We start from the raw sequence: 14,761 nt of genomic DNA, 5'->3' as shown, positions 1-14,761 counted from the left end.
GTGTTTTGCAGACCGCAAAATACATACGGTCGTGTGCATGAGCCCTAAGGCTGAGTTCACATCAGCGTTCAGCCTTTCCGTTCTCCTGCTCCGTTATAGGAGCAGGAGAACGGAAAGGACGGATTCTGCACATAACTGAGCCGAACTGAGCCTACAGACCTCATAGACTATAATGGGGTCCGTTAGGTTTCCGCTCAGAAGATGATTCTGGAGCGGAGACAAAAGTTGTGCATGCAGGACTTTTGTCTCCACTCCAAAATATCTTCTGAGCGGAAACCTAACGGACCCAATTATAGTCTATGAGGTCCGTAGGCTCAGTTCGGCTCAGTTATGTGCAGAATCCGTCCTTTCCGTTCTCCTGCTCCTATAACGGAGAAGGAGAATGGAAAGGCTGAACGCTGATGTGAACTAAGCCTTACGCACATACACTTTTAATAAATTCAAATTAAGTGCTGTTTTTTTAAAGGGAGTATCCAGTTTCAGCAAAATAAAATGCTATCATTGCATATTCTGTGTTTCAATTATCGATCTTTTCAAGATCTCTGCTTGCTGTCAGTGAAGGGGAACCCTCTTGTTTAGCTCCAGTGAATGAAAATGAGTGCAGACATAACAGTTCTCACAGGTTCTACAACTGTATCCAGCCTAGACAACCATGTGAGTACTAAGCAGCCCAGACTCCAGACTGACATTTTACCCACACTGATACATTGTAGCAAACCAAAAAGGACAGAAGCAAAATTTGTGCTGCTGATGTATTAGGCTCACAAAGGATTACATAGACTGTATGCAGCTGTGAAGAATTAGGTCTGTACAGGCTTTGAGCCTCTCTCTGAATGTAAGCAAGAATGTTCCCATTCACTGACAGCAAGCAGTTCTTGAATATGGAAACAGAAATTATATTAGGAAGTTTCATTAGTTTTTATTAGGGAAACCTTTGATATTTAAAGGGGTTCTCCAGGAATAAAGACTCCAATGCCCACAGCCTGCCTCTGTAAACAGAAGATTCATACTTACCTGCTCTCTTCCACTCCGGTCTATCTCGCTGTCCATGTTCCAGTCCCTGGACTGCTTACATCCATGACTATGCTCATGGACCGGCGGATGTAAACAGTCTGGGGATCAGAACATGGACATGTGGGAGCCAGAGCGGAGGACCAGGGTAGCGGGCAGCAGGTAAGTATGAATCTTCTTTTTACAGAGGCAGGCTGTGAGCATTGGAGAAAAAGTCTGTGGTCCTGATTTATCAGGCCTTTACTCTAAAATTCGAGCTTAGAAAGTCACAAAGTCGGGCTTTTGACATTTTTCGCACTTACTTGCACAAAAATTTTGCAACATTTTGAGGTTTTATACCACTCACTCCAGTTTTGACTCCAGACTTATCACTGACGTTTTTTTTTTAAAGTAGCAAAAAAGACACAATCTCACTCCAGTAGGAGGTGGAGTACCAAAACTGGAGGAGCTTCTCTAGACAGAAGTGTTGGGTTTAACCCCTTCCCGACCAGCGCCGTAATAGTACGGCGCAGCGGGACGTGACTTACCACCCAGCGCCGTACTATTACGGCGAGCCCCCTGGCATAATCGCTCGGGAACCAGGGTGCGATGGCTGCTCTGCCGAGCAGGCAGCCATGTTAGCTAAGGGCTGCGGGAGGTATTTCCACCCCCCTGCAGCTGCAGCCCCGATTGCTGCTATTGGCCGGATTCCACAGGCATGCGCATTGCAGCTCTGGCTGCTGAACTGAGCTTCCGGGGGGTGCCATCTGGAGGTGACCAGTGCTGAAATAGGCATCCCCTGTCTCCTCCTAGGTCAGGCAGGGGACACCAATGCTCCAGCCAATGGCAGCGCTATAGCTGCACAGGAAGAGGCAGAACTTCCCTGCATGCAGCCATTCTAGCTGGTGACTGCATGCAGAGAGGTTCTGTGCCTTTCTGTGCTGCTTGTGGCTTGCTGGGACTTGTGGTGCACCACCACAGCGTTTTAACCCCTTTCCTGCTGAAAAGAAGAAAGAAGAAAAGAAGAAAGAACATCTGGAATAGCTGCACAGATTTTTTTTTTTCATTTGCAGTTCCAGATCCCTAAACTACCCTCCGTCCCTGTCCCCCCCCCCTTCCTACAACCCCTTACCATTTTCCAGCTCTGCACCACTTTTTCTGTGACCACCAAGTGCTGTTCAGTGCGTACCTGCCTGATCAGCACCTGCGGAATATTTGTGCAGATTTTTTGGCAAATTTTTCATTTCATTTCAAAAAGTAGTTAGGGCTTTATATAAATATATATAGAGAGTTTCTGCACGCACGCACGATTTGTGTGCGTGCGTACGTGATGCAGAGCACTGATCAGTAGTGTGCTCAGTAACATCTGCAAATTTTTGAGGTTTTGTTTTTGAAAAGTTTTTGTTGTGAAAAAAGAGCTTCAGTTAGAGGTAGTTTTATTTTTATATATATATATATATATATATATATAAATTTCAGTCAGTGGCAGTTTAGGCTTTTGCACGAACGCACCATCTGCGTGCGTGCAGTTTGCAGAGCACTGAGTACCGATCAGTAGTGTCTGTTACTGATCGCGTCTGCTCAGTTTGCACTGAAAACATTTTTTTGTTGCAGAAAAGACTTTTTTTGTGCAAAATACTTTTTTTTTTACAACTTTTCTTCTAAATTTAAATTTATTACAATTACAAGCCCCTTCCGTGTGAAAACACTACATACACACCTCACACTAAATAAAGTTGTACACATTTTACACATCACACCCCAATAAAATAAAAATGGCCCGTCCATCCCAACGAGTATACTCAGCTGAAGAGGCATACGCCGTGCTTGCCTCCGATACTGAGTCTGCCAGTGAGGGAGAAGAGGATGCCACTTTCCTCTACTCCTCTACCCCCTCATCATCATCATCATCCGCTGATGAGGGACCCTCTAGAAGGCACCCCAGGGTAGCAGCGGAGGCAGCCCCCCCTGAGTGACCCCACCCCCTGACAATTATCAGCCCCAAATTCCAGAGTTTGTGGGAAACTCTGGAATCCAAATTGACTACACGGGCTTCACAGAAATAGATTTTTTCAAAATATTTTTCAGTGAAGATTTAGTAAATTTTATTGTGGCTCAAACTAATTTATAGGCCCAGCAGTTTATTACCCAGAACCCCACATCGCCATTCGTAAGACCCCTTGGTTGGACCCCAGTTACAGCAGCAGAGATGAAACTCTTCTGGGGGCTTCTGCTGCATATGGGGCTTGTTAAAAAACCATAAATTAGACAGTATTGGAATGCGGATGTCTTGTACCACACTCCAATATTCAGTAACTCCATGGCCTGGAATAGATTTGAGTCAATTCTGAAGTTTTTGCATTACAACGATAATGCACAGTGTCCGCCCCAAAATGACCCAACATTTAGGCCTGGCCTTGACCACTTCAGCGCCAAGTTTGCGGAAGTGTACACCCCAGAACAAAATATCCGTATAGATGAGTCCCTGGTACATTTCAAGGGGAGGGTAAGATTCCGCCAGTACCTGCCCAGCAAGCGAGCCAGGTATGGCATTTAAATGTATAAACTCTGTGAGAGTAGCTCCAGGTACACCTATAGGTTTCGGGTTTATAAAGGGAAAGATTCCCGGATAGAACCCCCAGATTGCCCCCCCCCGTCCTAGGAGTTAGTGGGAAGATTGTGTGGGACTTACTGCACCCACTGCTGGATAAGGGTTACCACCTCTATGTGGATAACTATTATATCAGCATACCCCTATTCATGTCCCTAACTTCCAGAGGTACTGTGGCTTGCGGCACAGTATGCAAAAATCAGAGAGGCCTCCCTATATCCCTGGTAACTAATTAGTAAGGGTAAAAGCAGGGCTCTCCCCAATGAGAACATGCTGGTGGTTAAGTACAAGGACAAGAAGAGGGAATTCCTTGTACTGACCACCATTTACAGTAACGCCAGCTCCCCTGCCGCTGTACGAGGTACAACTACCACTATCCCCAAACCAGACTGCATTCTGGACTACAACAGGCACATGTGTGTGTGTGTGTGTGTGTGTGTGGGGGGGGGGGGGGGGGGTTTGATCTTTCAGATCAAGTTCTGAAGCCCTACAGTGCCACACGAAATACAAAAGTGTGGTACAAAAAGCTGGCCGTACACATTGTACAGATGCCAATGTGCTATATACGCCACACAGACACACAGAAGCATTTCTTCACTTTCAAGAAGTAGTGATCAAGGCCCTAATTCTTCGAAACCAAGCAGAAGAGGGCCCCAGTATTTCTGTAAGTCACAGTGGCCGTGTTGTACCAGGACAACATTTCCCAGCTGAAGTCCACCAGACAGCAAGAAAGGGAAGGATCCAAAAAAGATGCAGAGTTTGTTCAAAAAGGGGTATTTGGAAGGATACCATTTACCACTGCGAAACCCGCCCTGAAAAACCTGGTCTGTGCATGAAGGAGTGTTTTAAAATATACCACACATCTATGGAGTATTCATTTAATTTCATCCTTTATGCCCCTTGTAATATTTCCACTTTTTATCCTTGATTTAGTCCACCTCGCGTGCATATCCACTTTCCAACAACCACTACATATTTATTTCTGTGAGACAACCGTGCCCTTCCACCCCTTAAAATGTTCGTATGGGGGAGGGGGGGGCACTTTCCAAAAAGCGGTCACTTCTTGTTTTTTTTATTTCTATAGGACCTCAGGAATTTTTTCAATGTGACATGGCAGCTAAAATCCATGTCTGTTTATTCAGGCCTCTAGGGCCCTGCTGTGCTCCCATACAGCAGGCTACAAGCACATATGGGGTGTTTGCAAAAAGGGGAGAAAATGGGAAACATATACTGGGGTGCATTTTCTCCTTTAACCCCTTATGAAAGTGAATAATTGGGGTCTGCTAGTAATTTTTCATTTTTACAAATGTGTGCTTTGAAATCCTTTCTCTACTATTTCTGCCTTTTGCGAAAAACCTGTTTGCTGAAAAGTACCCTTTCCACCACTTTTTGAGCACATATGGGGTGTTGGCATATTCGGGGAGAAATGGGGAACAAAATTTGGGGTGCATTTTGTCCTGTTACCGCTCGTGAAAGTGAAAAATGTGGGTGTAAAGCAACTTTTTCTGGAAATTTTTTTTTTTTTTTTTAATTTTAACAGCCAAGCGTTTCCTAATTCTGTGAAACGCCCGATGAGTCAAAGTGCTCACTACACACCTTGAAATATTCCTTGAGGGGTGTAGTTTCCAGAATGGGGTCACTTTTTGGGGGTTTCCACTGTAGGGCCACCTCAGGGTGTCTTCACATGCGACATAGCTCCCAATTACCATTCCAGCTAAATCTGCTCTCCTAACGCCATATGGTGCTCCTTCCACTCTGAAGCCTGCCATGCGCCCATACATCATTTTTTGATCACATATGGGGTGTTGCCATATTCGAGGGGAATTGGGGAACAAAATGTGGGGTGCATTTCATCCTGTTACCTCTTGTGAAAGTGAAATATTCCTTGATGGGTGTAGTTTCCAGAATGGGGTAACTTTTTGGGGGTTTCTAATGTATCAGTGGCAAAGCATTTATCCACACAACCATAAAGGCTGCATTGAAACTGATTGAAAAAATATGAGACTTCTACTGTTATAGCTGGCTAAGTGTACATCTATACACATGACAGCTGCCCCAACACACCCAGCACTGCTATATCTCTATATGACAGCTGTCCCAGCACACTCAGCTCTTCTATATCTCTATATATAAGCAGCTGTCATGTGTATAGATCGATGTACACATAGCCAGCTATAACAGTAGAAGTCTCATATTTTTTCAGTCAGCAGCAAGGCAGCTCTTATGGTCTAGTGGTTAGATGCTTTGCCTCTGATACAGAAGGTCGTGGGTTCGATTCCCAGCAGAAACTTTTCTGAAATACAAGCACTGACTCCATATATGGACATACAGGGCGGGACACAGGAAGAGGCTGCATCGCTGACATGGAGGTAAGTAGAAGTGTTTTTTTTTTTTTTTTAATACCCGACTGTTACTGCCATGGGGGGAGTGGGAGGCACTTGATACTGGCACATGGGGGGAGGGGGGTTGGCACCTGATACTGGCACCTGGGGGGGATGGGGGGGGGGTTGGCACCTGATACTGGCACATGGGGGGTGGGAAGGAGAGAGGCACCTGATACTGGCACATGGGGGGGGAGAGGGGTTGGCAATTGATACTGGCACCTGGGGGGGAGGGGGAGAGGCACCTGATACTGGCACATGGGGGGGGGAGGGAGAGAGGCACTTGATACTGGCACTTTTTTTGTGGGGGGGGGGAGATGGCACTATGATACTGGGACATGGGGGGGGGTTGGCACCTGATACTGGCACATGGGGGGGGGAGAGGCACCTGATACTGGCACCTGCGGGGGGGGGGGGAGGGGGGTTGGCACCTGATACTGGCACATGGGGGGGGGAGAGGCACCTGATACTGGCACATGGGGGGGGGGGAGAGGGGTTGGCACCTGATACTGGCACATGGGGGGGAGGGAGAGAGGCACTTGATACTGGCACTTTTTTTGTGGGGGGGGGGGGGAGATGGCACTATGATACTGGGACATGGGGGGGAGGAGAGAGAGGCACTTGATACTGGCACATGGGGAGGTTTGGCACTATGATACTGGCACATGGGGGGTGGGAAGGAGAGAGGCACTTGATACTGGCACATGGGGGGGATGGCACTATGATACTGGGACATGTGGGGGGGAGGGGAGAGGCACTTGATACTGGCACATGATGGGGGGCATCTATGGGGACACTTATTGGCACATTATTGGGGGGCATTATGGGGGACACTAGGCCGGCAGCCTATCAGAGGCCGGACACTGAGGGGCATCTACTGGGGCACTATATATGGGGCATTTTATACTGGTACATTATGGGGGGCACTAGCAGTAAGGGGGGAGAGGAGCACTATGGGGGAATTTACTGGGGGCACTATATAGGGGGGCACTATGGGGACATTAGCTCAACTGGGGGCATTACAAGGGGGTATTTTTGCACTGTCACATTATAAGGAGAATTATTACTACTGGGGGGGGGGGGGGGCATGATGGTGGGCTTTATTACTCCCCCATGGTATGACCCCCTAGTAGCAGCACCAGCCTCACCCTGCTCTGCTATCCCTCTGCCCCTTCTCAAAATCCTTATTATGAAATCTTTCTCATTAGGATAAAGCACAACATCAGCTCCGCCGAGCCCCCCGGCCAAGTGTTGAAGTGGTGTCCGAGATCCCCAAGGGTCAAGTAACTGTAAGTTTTCATATGAAATATGTTTATGTTATACACATATAGCCTGCACTGTGCCACACAATATACAGTATACCTCTACACTGTGCCACACAATATACAGTATACCGCTACACTGTGCCCCACAATATACAGTATACCGCTACACTGTGCCAAAGGAGTGGGGTTTACACAGGAGGAGGGAGGTGCGAGGCGCGCTGGGGGGGCCCTTACAAATATTTGCTGTGGGGCCCAGTCACTTCTAGTTACGCCCCTGCACCTATACATAATTTTTTGAGCACATATGGGGTGTTGGCGTATTCGGGGGGAAATGGGGAACAAAATCTGGGGTGCATTTTGCCCTCTTACCCTTGTGAAAGTGAAAAACTTAGGTGTAAAGCAACTTTTTCTGGAAAAAAAATTTAATTTTTAATTTTCCTAGCCAAGCGTTTCCGAATTCTGTGAATCGCCCGATGGGTCAAAGTGCTCACTACACACCTTGACATATTCCTTGAGGGGTGTAGTTTTCAATGGGGTAACGTTTTGGGGGTTTCTACTGTAGGGCCACCTCAGGGTGTCTTCATATATGTCATAGCTCTCAATTACCATTCCAGCTAAATCCGCTCTCCAAAAGCCATATGGTGCTCCTTCCACTCTGAAGCCTGCTGTGCGCCCATACATCAGTTTTTGAGCACACATGGGGTGTTTCTGTAAACTCCAGATTCAGGGTAATAGATTTTGAGTTTTGTTTGGCTGTTAACCCTTCATGTGTTGCAGAAAAAATAGATTAAAATTTAAAATCTGCTAAAAAAGCGTGGGGCACCTAAAGGGTTAACAAAGCTTGTAAAATCAGTTTTTAATAGCTTGAGGGGTGTAGTTTCTAAAATGGGGTGATTTATGGGTGGTTTCTAATAAGTAAGCCCCAGAAAGTGACTTCATAACTGAAGTGGTCCTGGAAAAAAATTGGGTTTTGGAAATGTTCTTAAAAATTTTAAGATTTGCTTCTAAATTTCTAAGCCTTCTAATGTCCCAAAAAAAATAAAATGCCTTTTTTAAAATGATCCAAACATGAAGTAGACATATGGGGAATGTAAAGTAATTATTTTTGGAGGTATTACTATCTATTATAAAAGTAGAAAAATTGACATTTGGAAATTTGCTAATTTTTCCAAATTTTTGGTGAATTTGGTATTTTTTTTTATAAATAAAAATCAAATTTGACTCATTTTTACCACTGTCATGAAGTACAATATGTGACGAGAAAACATTCTCAGGATGACCTGTATAAGTAAAAGCGTTTTAAAGTTATTACCACATAAAGTGACACATGTCAGATTTGCAAAAAATGGCCTGGGCAGGAAGGTGAAAACTGGCCTGGGGTTGAAAGGGTTAAGAATAAGACAAATTTTATAAAACATGAGACATTTGATAATTGTGGAATAAAGTACATCAACGTAAAGTGCACCAAAGCAAAACTATTCCCCTCATGATAAATCCCCCCTTTTTTCCTGGAGAACCCCTTTAAGTATCATTCAGTATTATTTAAAACATATTAAAGTGGTCCAAGGGAAAAAAGTTAGGGAAAATATTATCCAATATCTTTCTAAATGTAGCTGTCACCCTAGTGCTACAAAAAAGGGCAGTGTGCCCCAGAAATAAGTGCATATGGATGTGGACCATGGCAAACACAAACACTTCAAGCCAGAAGGACCTCAAGGGTGAAGGACCGGTGGCCTCCATTCACTTAAGATTAGGGAACAAACAGGCATTTAATCTCATTGCCTGGCGTACATCTGATGTTTTCTTGGGGATCCCTTAGACGATAGAACAATAAGGCCCCTTGCAGACGAGCGTGTCCGGATTAGGTCCGGATGCGTCCCGGTGCATTGCGGCAAACCCGCGCGAGTAGGTACGCAATTGCAGTCAGTTTTGACTGCGATTGCGTTCCATTGTTCAGTTTTTTTTTTCCGCGCGGATGCAATGTGTTTTGCACGCGCGTGATAAAAAACTGACTGTGGTACCCAGACCCGAACTTCTTCACAGAAGTTCAGGTTTGGGTTCAAGGTTGTGTAGATTGTATTATTTCCCCTTATAACATTGTTATAAGGGAAAATAATAGCATTCTGAATACAGAATGCATAGTAAAATAGGACTGGAGGGGTTAAAATAAAAAAATAAAACATTTAACTCACTTTAATCCACTTGTTCGCGCAGCCGGCATCTCTTCTGTCTTGTTCTGTGAGGAATAGGACCTTTGATGACGTCACTACGCTCATCACATGGTCAGTCACATGATCCATCACCACGTTTCATATTTTCGGTTCTATAGTCACTGAAACAAAGTTAGGATTAAAGGGGTTGTCCAGGCTGCAGATATTGATGACGGTTCTCAGAATAGGTCATCAATATCAGATCGGTGGGGGTTGCACACCCAGCATTGCCACTGATCAGCTGTTTTGGGCAGCCGCAACAACGAAAACTAAGCATGTAGGGAGGTGGAAGTGGAAGGCTCTGTACACTGTGTAGTGGCCATTCCGAGGTACTGCAGCTTAGCTCCTATTCAAGTGGATTGGAGCTGAGCTGCCATACGCTGGCACTGGAAACTACTCAATGAACAAAGCGTTCTGCTTCCAAACCGTACACAGTACCATGGCTGTCCAAAACAGTTGTTCAGTGGGGATGTCAGGTTTTGGACCCCCACTGATCTGATATTGATGACCTATTCTGAGGATAGGTCATTGATATCTGTAGTCCAGACAATTCCTTTAAGAGAACATGAAGTTGCCTTTCTCTACTTATTTTTGATTATATGTAGGTTAGGCTCTATTCCAAGGTTCCTTTATAAATGGTCATATGATGGATCCAAAAAACGCCCAACAAATTCTATTGACTTATAATGGGGTCCATCAGGATTCTGTCCATGTTTCCATAGTTATGATTAGCGCGATGAGCGAAGTTTTCAAAAATTTGATTCAGACTCTTCGCCCAATTTTTCCCAAAAATTTGCTTAGTTCTGAATTAATTAATCACGAAGTATATTAAATAAGCTACATCCAGGCCTTCAGGGAGAGTGTATCACAGTGTACATCACTGTGCATTGCTAGTCCTTTCTGGTAGTGAAACAGTTAGGCTGGTTTCACACGAGCGTTGCGAGTGACGTGCGGGAAAAGATGCGGATGTGTTGCGGGAACATGCACGATTTTTCCCCGCGAGTGCAAATCGTTTTAATGCGTTTTGCACGCGCGTGATAAAAATCGCCATGTTTGGTACCTAGTCCCAAACCCGGACTTCTTCACAGAAGTTCGGGTAAGGTATTCTGTAGATTTTATTATTTTCCCTTATAACATGGTTATAAGGGAAAATAATAGCATTCTTAATACAGAATGCTTAGTAAAATAGGGATGGAAGGGTTAAAAAAAAATTATAATAATTTAACTCACCTTAATCCACTTGTTCGCGCAGCCCGGCTTCTCTTCTGTCTTCTTCTTTGAGGAAAAGGACCTGTGGTGACGTCACTGCGCTCATCAAATGATCCATCACCATGGTGATGGATCATGTGATGGACCATGTGATGAACGCAGTGACATCACCACAAGTCCTTTTCCTCCTGGACAGCAAAGAAGAAGACAGAAGAGAAGCTGGGCAGTGCGAACAAGTGGATGAGGTGAGTTAAATTATTATTATTATTATTTTAACCCCTCCATCCCTATTTTACTAAACATTCTGTATTAAGAATGCTATTATTTTCCCTTATAACCATGTCATAAGGGAAAATAATAATGATCGGGTCCCCAGCCCGATCATCTCCTAGCAACCACGTGTGAAAATCGCACCGCATAAGCACTTGCTTGCGGATGCTTCCGATTTTCTTGCAGCCCCATTAACTTCTACGGGGCCTGCGTTGCGTGAAAAACGCACAATATAGAGCATGCTGCGATTTTCACGCAACGCACAAGTGCACAGCTCCATAGAAATGAATGGGTCCGGATTCAGTGCGGGTGCAATGCGTTCACCTCTCGCATTGCACCCGCGCGGAATTCTCGCCCGTGTGAAAGGGGCCTTACTGTTACAGGCAAGTGGACACCCCAATAACAGTAAAATTAAAAAGTAGAATTGCTAGACCCCTTCTTCCCCCATTCAGCCCCTCCGAGTTGAGCATTAGAGAATTTCATGCTCTGATGCTCTCCCTTGCCCAAGGGCAAGGGCTTTTTCTTAAGATTCGGTGACATACTGGGGTATGCAAGGCGGAGGTTTCCACCTAGCAGTGAGCCCGGTGACGTCACCGGCACTAATGGGCAGTCTTTAGTGCTGCCCTATTAAAACAGGCTAGGGCAGTGCTAAAGAGCGCGCATTAGTGACATTGACACCACCGGGCTCACTGCTAGGCAGAAGCCTCCACCTAGCAGTGTAAAAAGGTAAGCATACAGCCCTTGCCCTGTGCAATCCAGCGCAGGACAAGAGGGAGCATCAGAGAATGAAATGCTCTGATGCTCAACTCAGAGGGGCTGAATGAAGGAAGAAGGGGTTAACAAGGTGGACACCCCAATAACAGCTACATTACACAGCTTTTTCACCCCATATTGAGAATCAAGGGTGACAGAAGATCCAACCCAGATGTGAACATAGCCTAAGAGATACATACGTTTTCAGTTTCTTTTCCTATAAGACTCATCAATACCTTGGAAGTTGTCTAACCCCTATGATATAATCTTTTCATGCAGAAATCAATGAAACTGTCATTTGTACAAAGGACTTAATCGAGGTGGAGATTCCAAGGAGATTTTTCTTGACTAAGAACCCTCCAATACATGTAAGTTCAATCGCTGTTAGAATATCGATGAATTAAAATAAATTCCATGCTTTTATAAGCAATAAATTTACATGAAGACCTGGCTAACATTAAAAGTGCCTACAATAAATGTTTGGGGAGGAGGCGGTCATATTTGTGCCACAGCGCCGCTCTAGTCCATGCTGCTGGTATTGCAGCTCAGCCACAGATCCATTCACATGTAACTACGCCTGTGTTTGGCTTTATAAACAGTGCACAAAAAAGTCCATGTATGAATCCAGCTTAATGGTGTCTGTTAGGCTCTGTCCACATCACATTTGACCCTTGTGTTGGAGGTATACGTTGGTAGGGCTTCTGAACATAAACCTCCTACTGAAGGCTATGTCGTATGCCACTGTATAGCCATACAGTCCTACACATGTCCATAAGCTACCATGTAAAGATAAATGCATACCTCGCAGTATTCTGCTGTCAGAAGATCCTCAGGGAGTTTCCTACTGATGGTTTCCACTAGTACTTTTCTAAAAGGGTCAGCTTGACTAAGGCTAGGTTCATACTGAATTGGGGCATTATATTATATTTGGTGGGACTGTTTGAAACATTCCTTGAACACATGACCCACATCAGGGGCGTAGCTACCATGGAAGCAGGGGAAGCGGCTGCTATGGGGCCCGACCTCAGGAAGGGGCTGGAAGGGAAACAAATGGATTTATTTTTAGGGCCCCAGGTGCGGTGAGTATAGTGCTCTTAGTCCTAGCACTGGTATTACTCACCGCTCGCTGTTCTTCTCTGGGTGCCAGCGCTGCACTATGTCCTGACGGGATGTAGTATGCGCAGTTCTGGCAGTGCACTGCTTTAAGACAGGACGTGGTGTGTGTAGGAGCGCACTATGACCTGACGCTGTGCAATGTAGTGAGTGCCAAGACACAGTGCTGCAAGAAGAGCGGAGGCACCCACAGGAGAAGAAGAAGAAGTGAGTGGTTTTTTTGGCCTGCATTAACGGCACCGAGGCCTGGCGCCCCATTCAAAACATTGCTGTGAGGCTCAAATAAAAAAAAAATCTGTCTATAATTCTCAATACAAGGCAGGGATGTACTGATGAATAGTCTATACGCATGTTAGATGCATATGTCAGGGGAATGTCAAATACATGCCGAATATAGACTCAAGCCTGCTGTCATACTAGCCTCATCGGTATTGTGGATTGGCACGTAATGTAAAATATTAAAATGGCTAAAAAGTAAAACCTTATTGAAATAGGGAGAGAATAATGCTGCTATATATTTTTCATTATTACTTGAATTCATGTATTACTTATTTTCTGCATCTTTTACATATTTATTGTCTCCCTTAGATTTCTGAACTGCACCTGAATGACCCAGACTGTCGTGGACGAGAAGATGATGATTTCTATATATTCAGCATCCAGAAGAATTTCACAGACTGTGGGACTATAGTGGTAAAAATGACACATTTCACGATAATATATGTATAATAAAAAAATAAAACTAGAATTAATGTAAACACAATGGAGGACATTCATCTCCTGTAAGCCAAAAAACTGGCCTTAAAAAGTCACACACGCCTAGCTTGTGCAAAAGTTTGCGACTTTTTAGGGGCTTTGTGCCCTGTTCACTGCTTTTACAAAATCTGGGTGGAGCACGGCAGGGAGTGGGTTTAGCAAAGCCAGGCATCGCCGGCCTGGCACATTTTTTAAACTGGCATAGATTATACCTGAATGCTACATCAGCTATCCTGCTGGCATAGATTTCTGTTCTGTCACATGGACCTGCAGATATGCGTCACAATTATTAGGAGCCCCTTTAATAATTGTAGTGCATCTGACGCCAGCTGCAAATAGATTTATGTCCTACGTGTAAAATGCTGATCTTAAATGGGAATCTGTCAGCTCCGAAACATCCCCAAACTAGAATAAGCGTTGTGTAATGTAAGGGTGGGTTCACGTCACGTTTTATGCCTCCGTTTGACGTATATATTGGAAGATACAAAAACGCAGCACACAACGTTCTTGTATCCTGCAGTGTCCAGTAAAAAAATATATATACGGTACTTTTTTTTTACAATGGTAAAAAACTATACTTTTTTAAAATAATGGAACTCTATGGAGAATGGATGCCACTGTTTGGCATCAGTCTGAGGCATAATTTTTTTTTTGTATACATTAACCCATTCTACCCCGGGCAAGTTTTCACCTTCCTGCCCAGGCCATTTTTTGAAAATCCGACATGTGTCACTTTATGGGGTAATAACTTTGGAACACTTTTACTTATCCAGGCCATTCTGAGATTGTTTTCTTGTGACACATTGTACTTTGAGTAAATTTTTTCTTTATTTATACATTTACAAAAAATGTATAAAATTCACAATTTTCTAAATTTTATTTCTCTACTTTTAAGACAGATAGTAATGCCTGATAAAATAGTTATCAGTCATCATTCCCCATATTAATACAAACAAATGGACGGCACTGCGCTCTAAGGTCCGGGTGCGCGGTCAATAGGTCGGATCCCTCTAGAAATATATTGAAAAGACCAGCACTCCTGGAGTGCTGGTCTTTTCAATATATCATTCCCCATATGTCTGCTTTATGTTGGCATCATTTTGAAAATGTAATTTTTTTTTTTTTAGGACGTTATAAGGCTTAGGCCTCTTTCACACTTGCGTTGTCCGGATCCGTTGTGCACTCCATTTGCCGGATCCGGTG

At 44.4% G+C, this 14,761-nt stretch overlaps 1 protein-coding gene across 1 annotated transcript in view; it reads left to right on the top strand.

Moving 5' to 3' along the window:
• Positions 1-3,871: 3,871 nt before the first annotated feature.
• Positions 3,872-14,761, top strand: part of LOC120999288 (alpha-tectorin-like) — a 33,989-nt gene continuing 23,099 nt past the window's right edge. The window contains exons 1-3 of the mRNA XM_040430159.1: positions 3,872-3,962; positions 11,969-12,057; positions 13,391-13,495. Of these exons, the coding sequence (XP_040286093.1) occupies positions 3,872-3,962; positions 11,969-12,057; positions 13,391-13,495 (285 nt within the window). The remainder of the gene's footprint in view (positions 3,963-11,968; positions 12,058-13,390; positions 13,496-14,761) is intronic.

This window comes from Bufo bufo, chromosome 4 (genome assembly GCF_905171765.1).
Source record: "Bufo bufo chromosome 4, aBufBuf1.1, whole genome shotgun sequence".
In the NCBI taxonomy this organism is placed as follows: Eukaryota; Metazoa; Chordata; class Amphibia; order Anura; family Bufonidae; genus Bufo; species Bufo bufo.
This window is presented reverse-complemented; position numbering and strand designations above follow the sequence as displayed.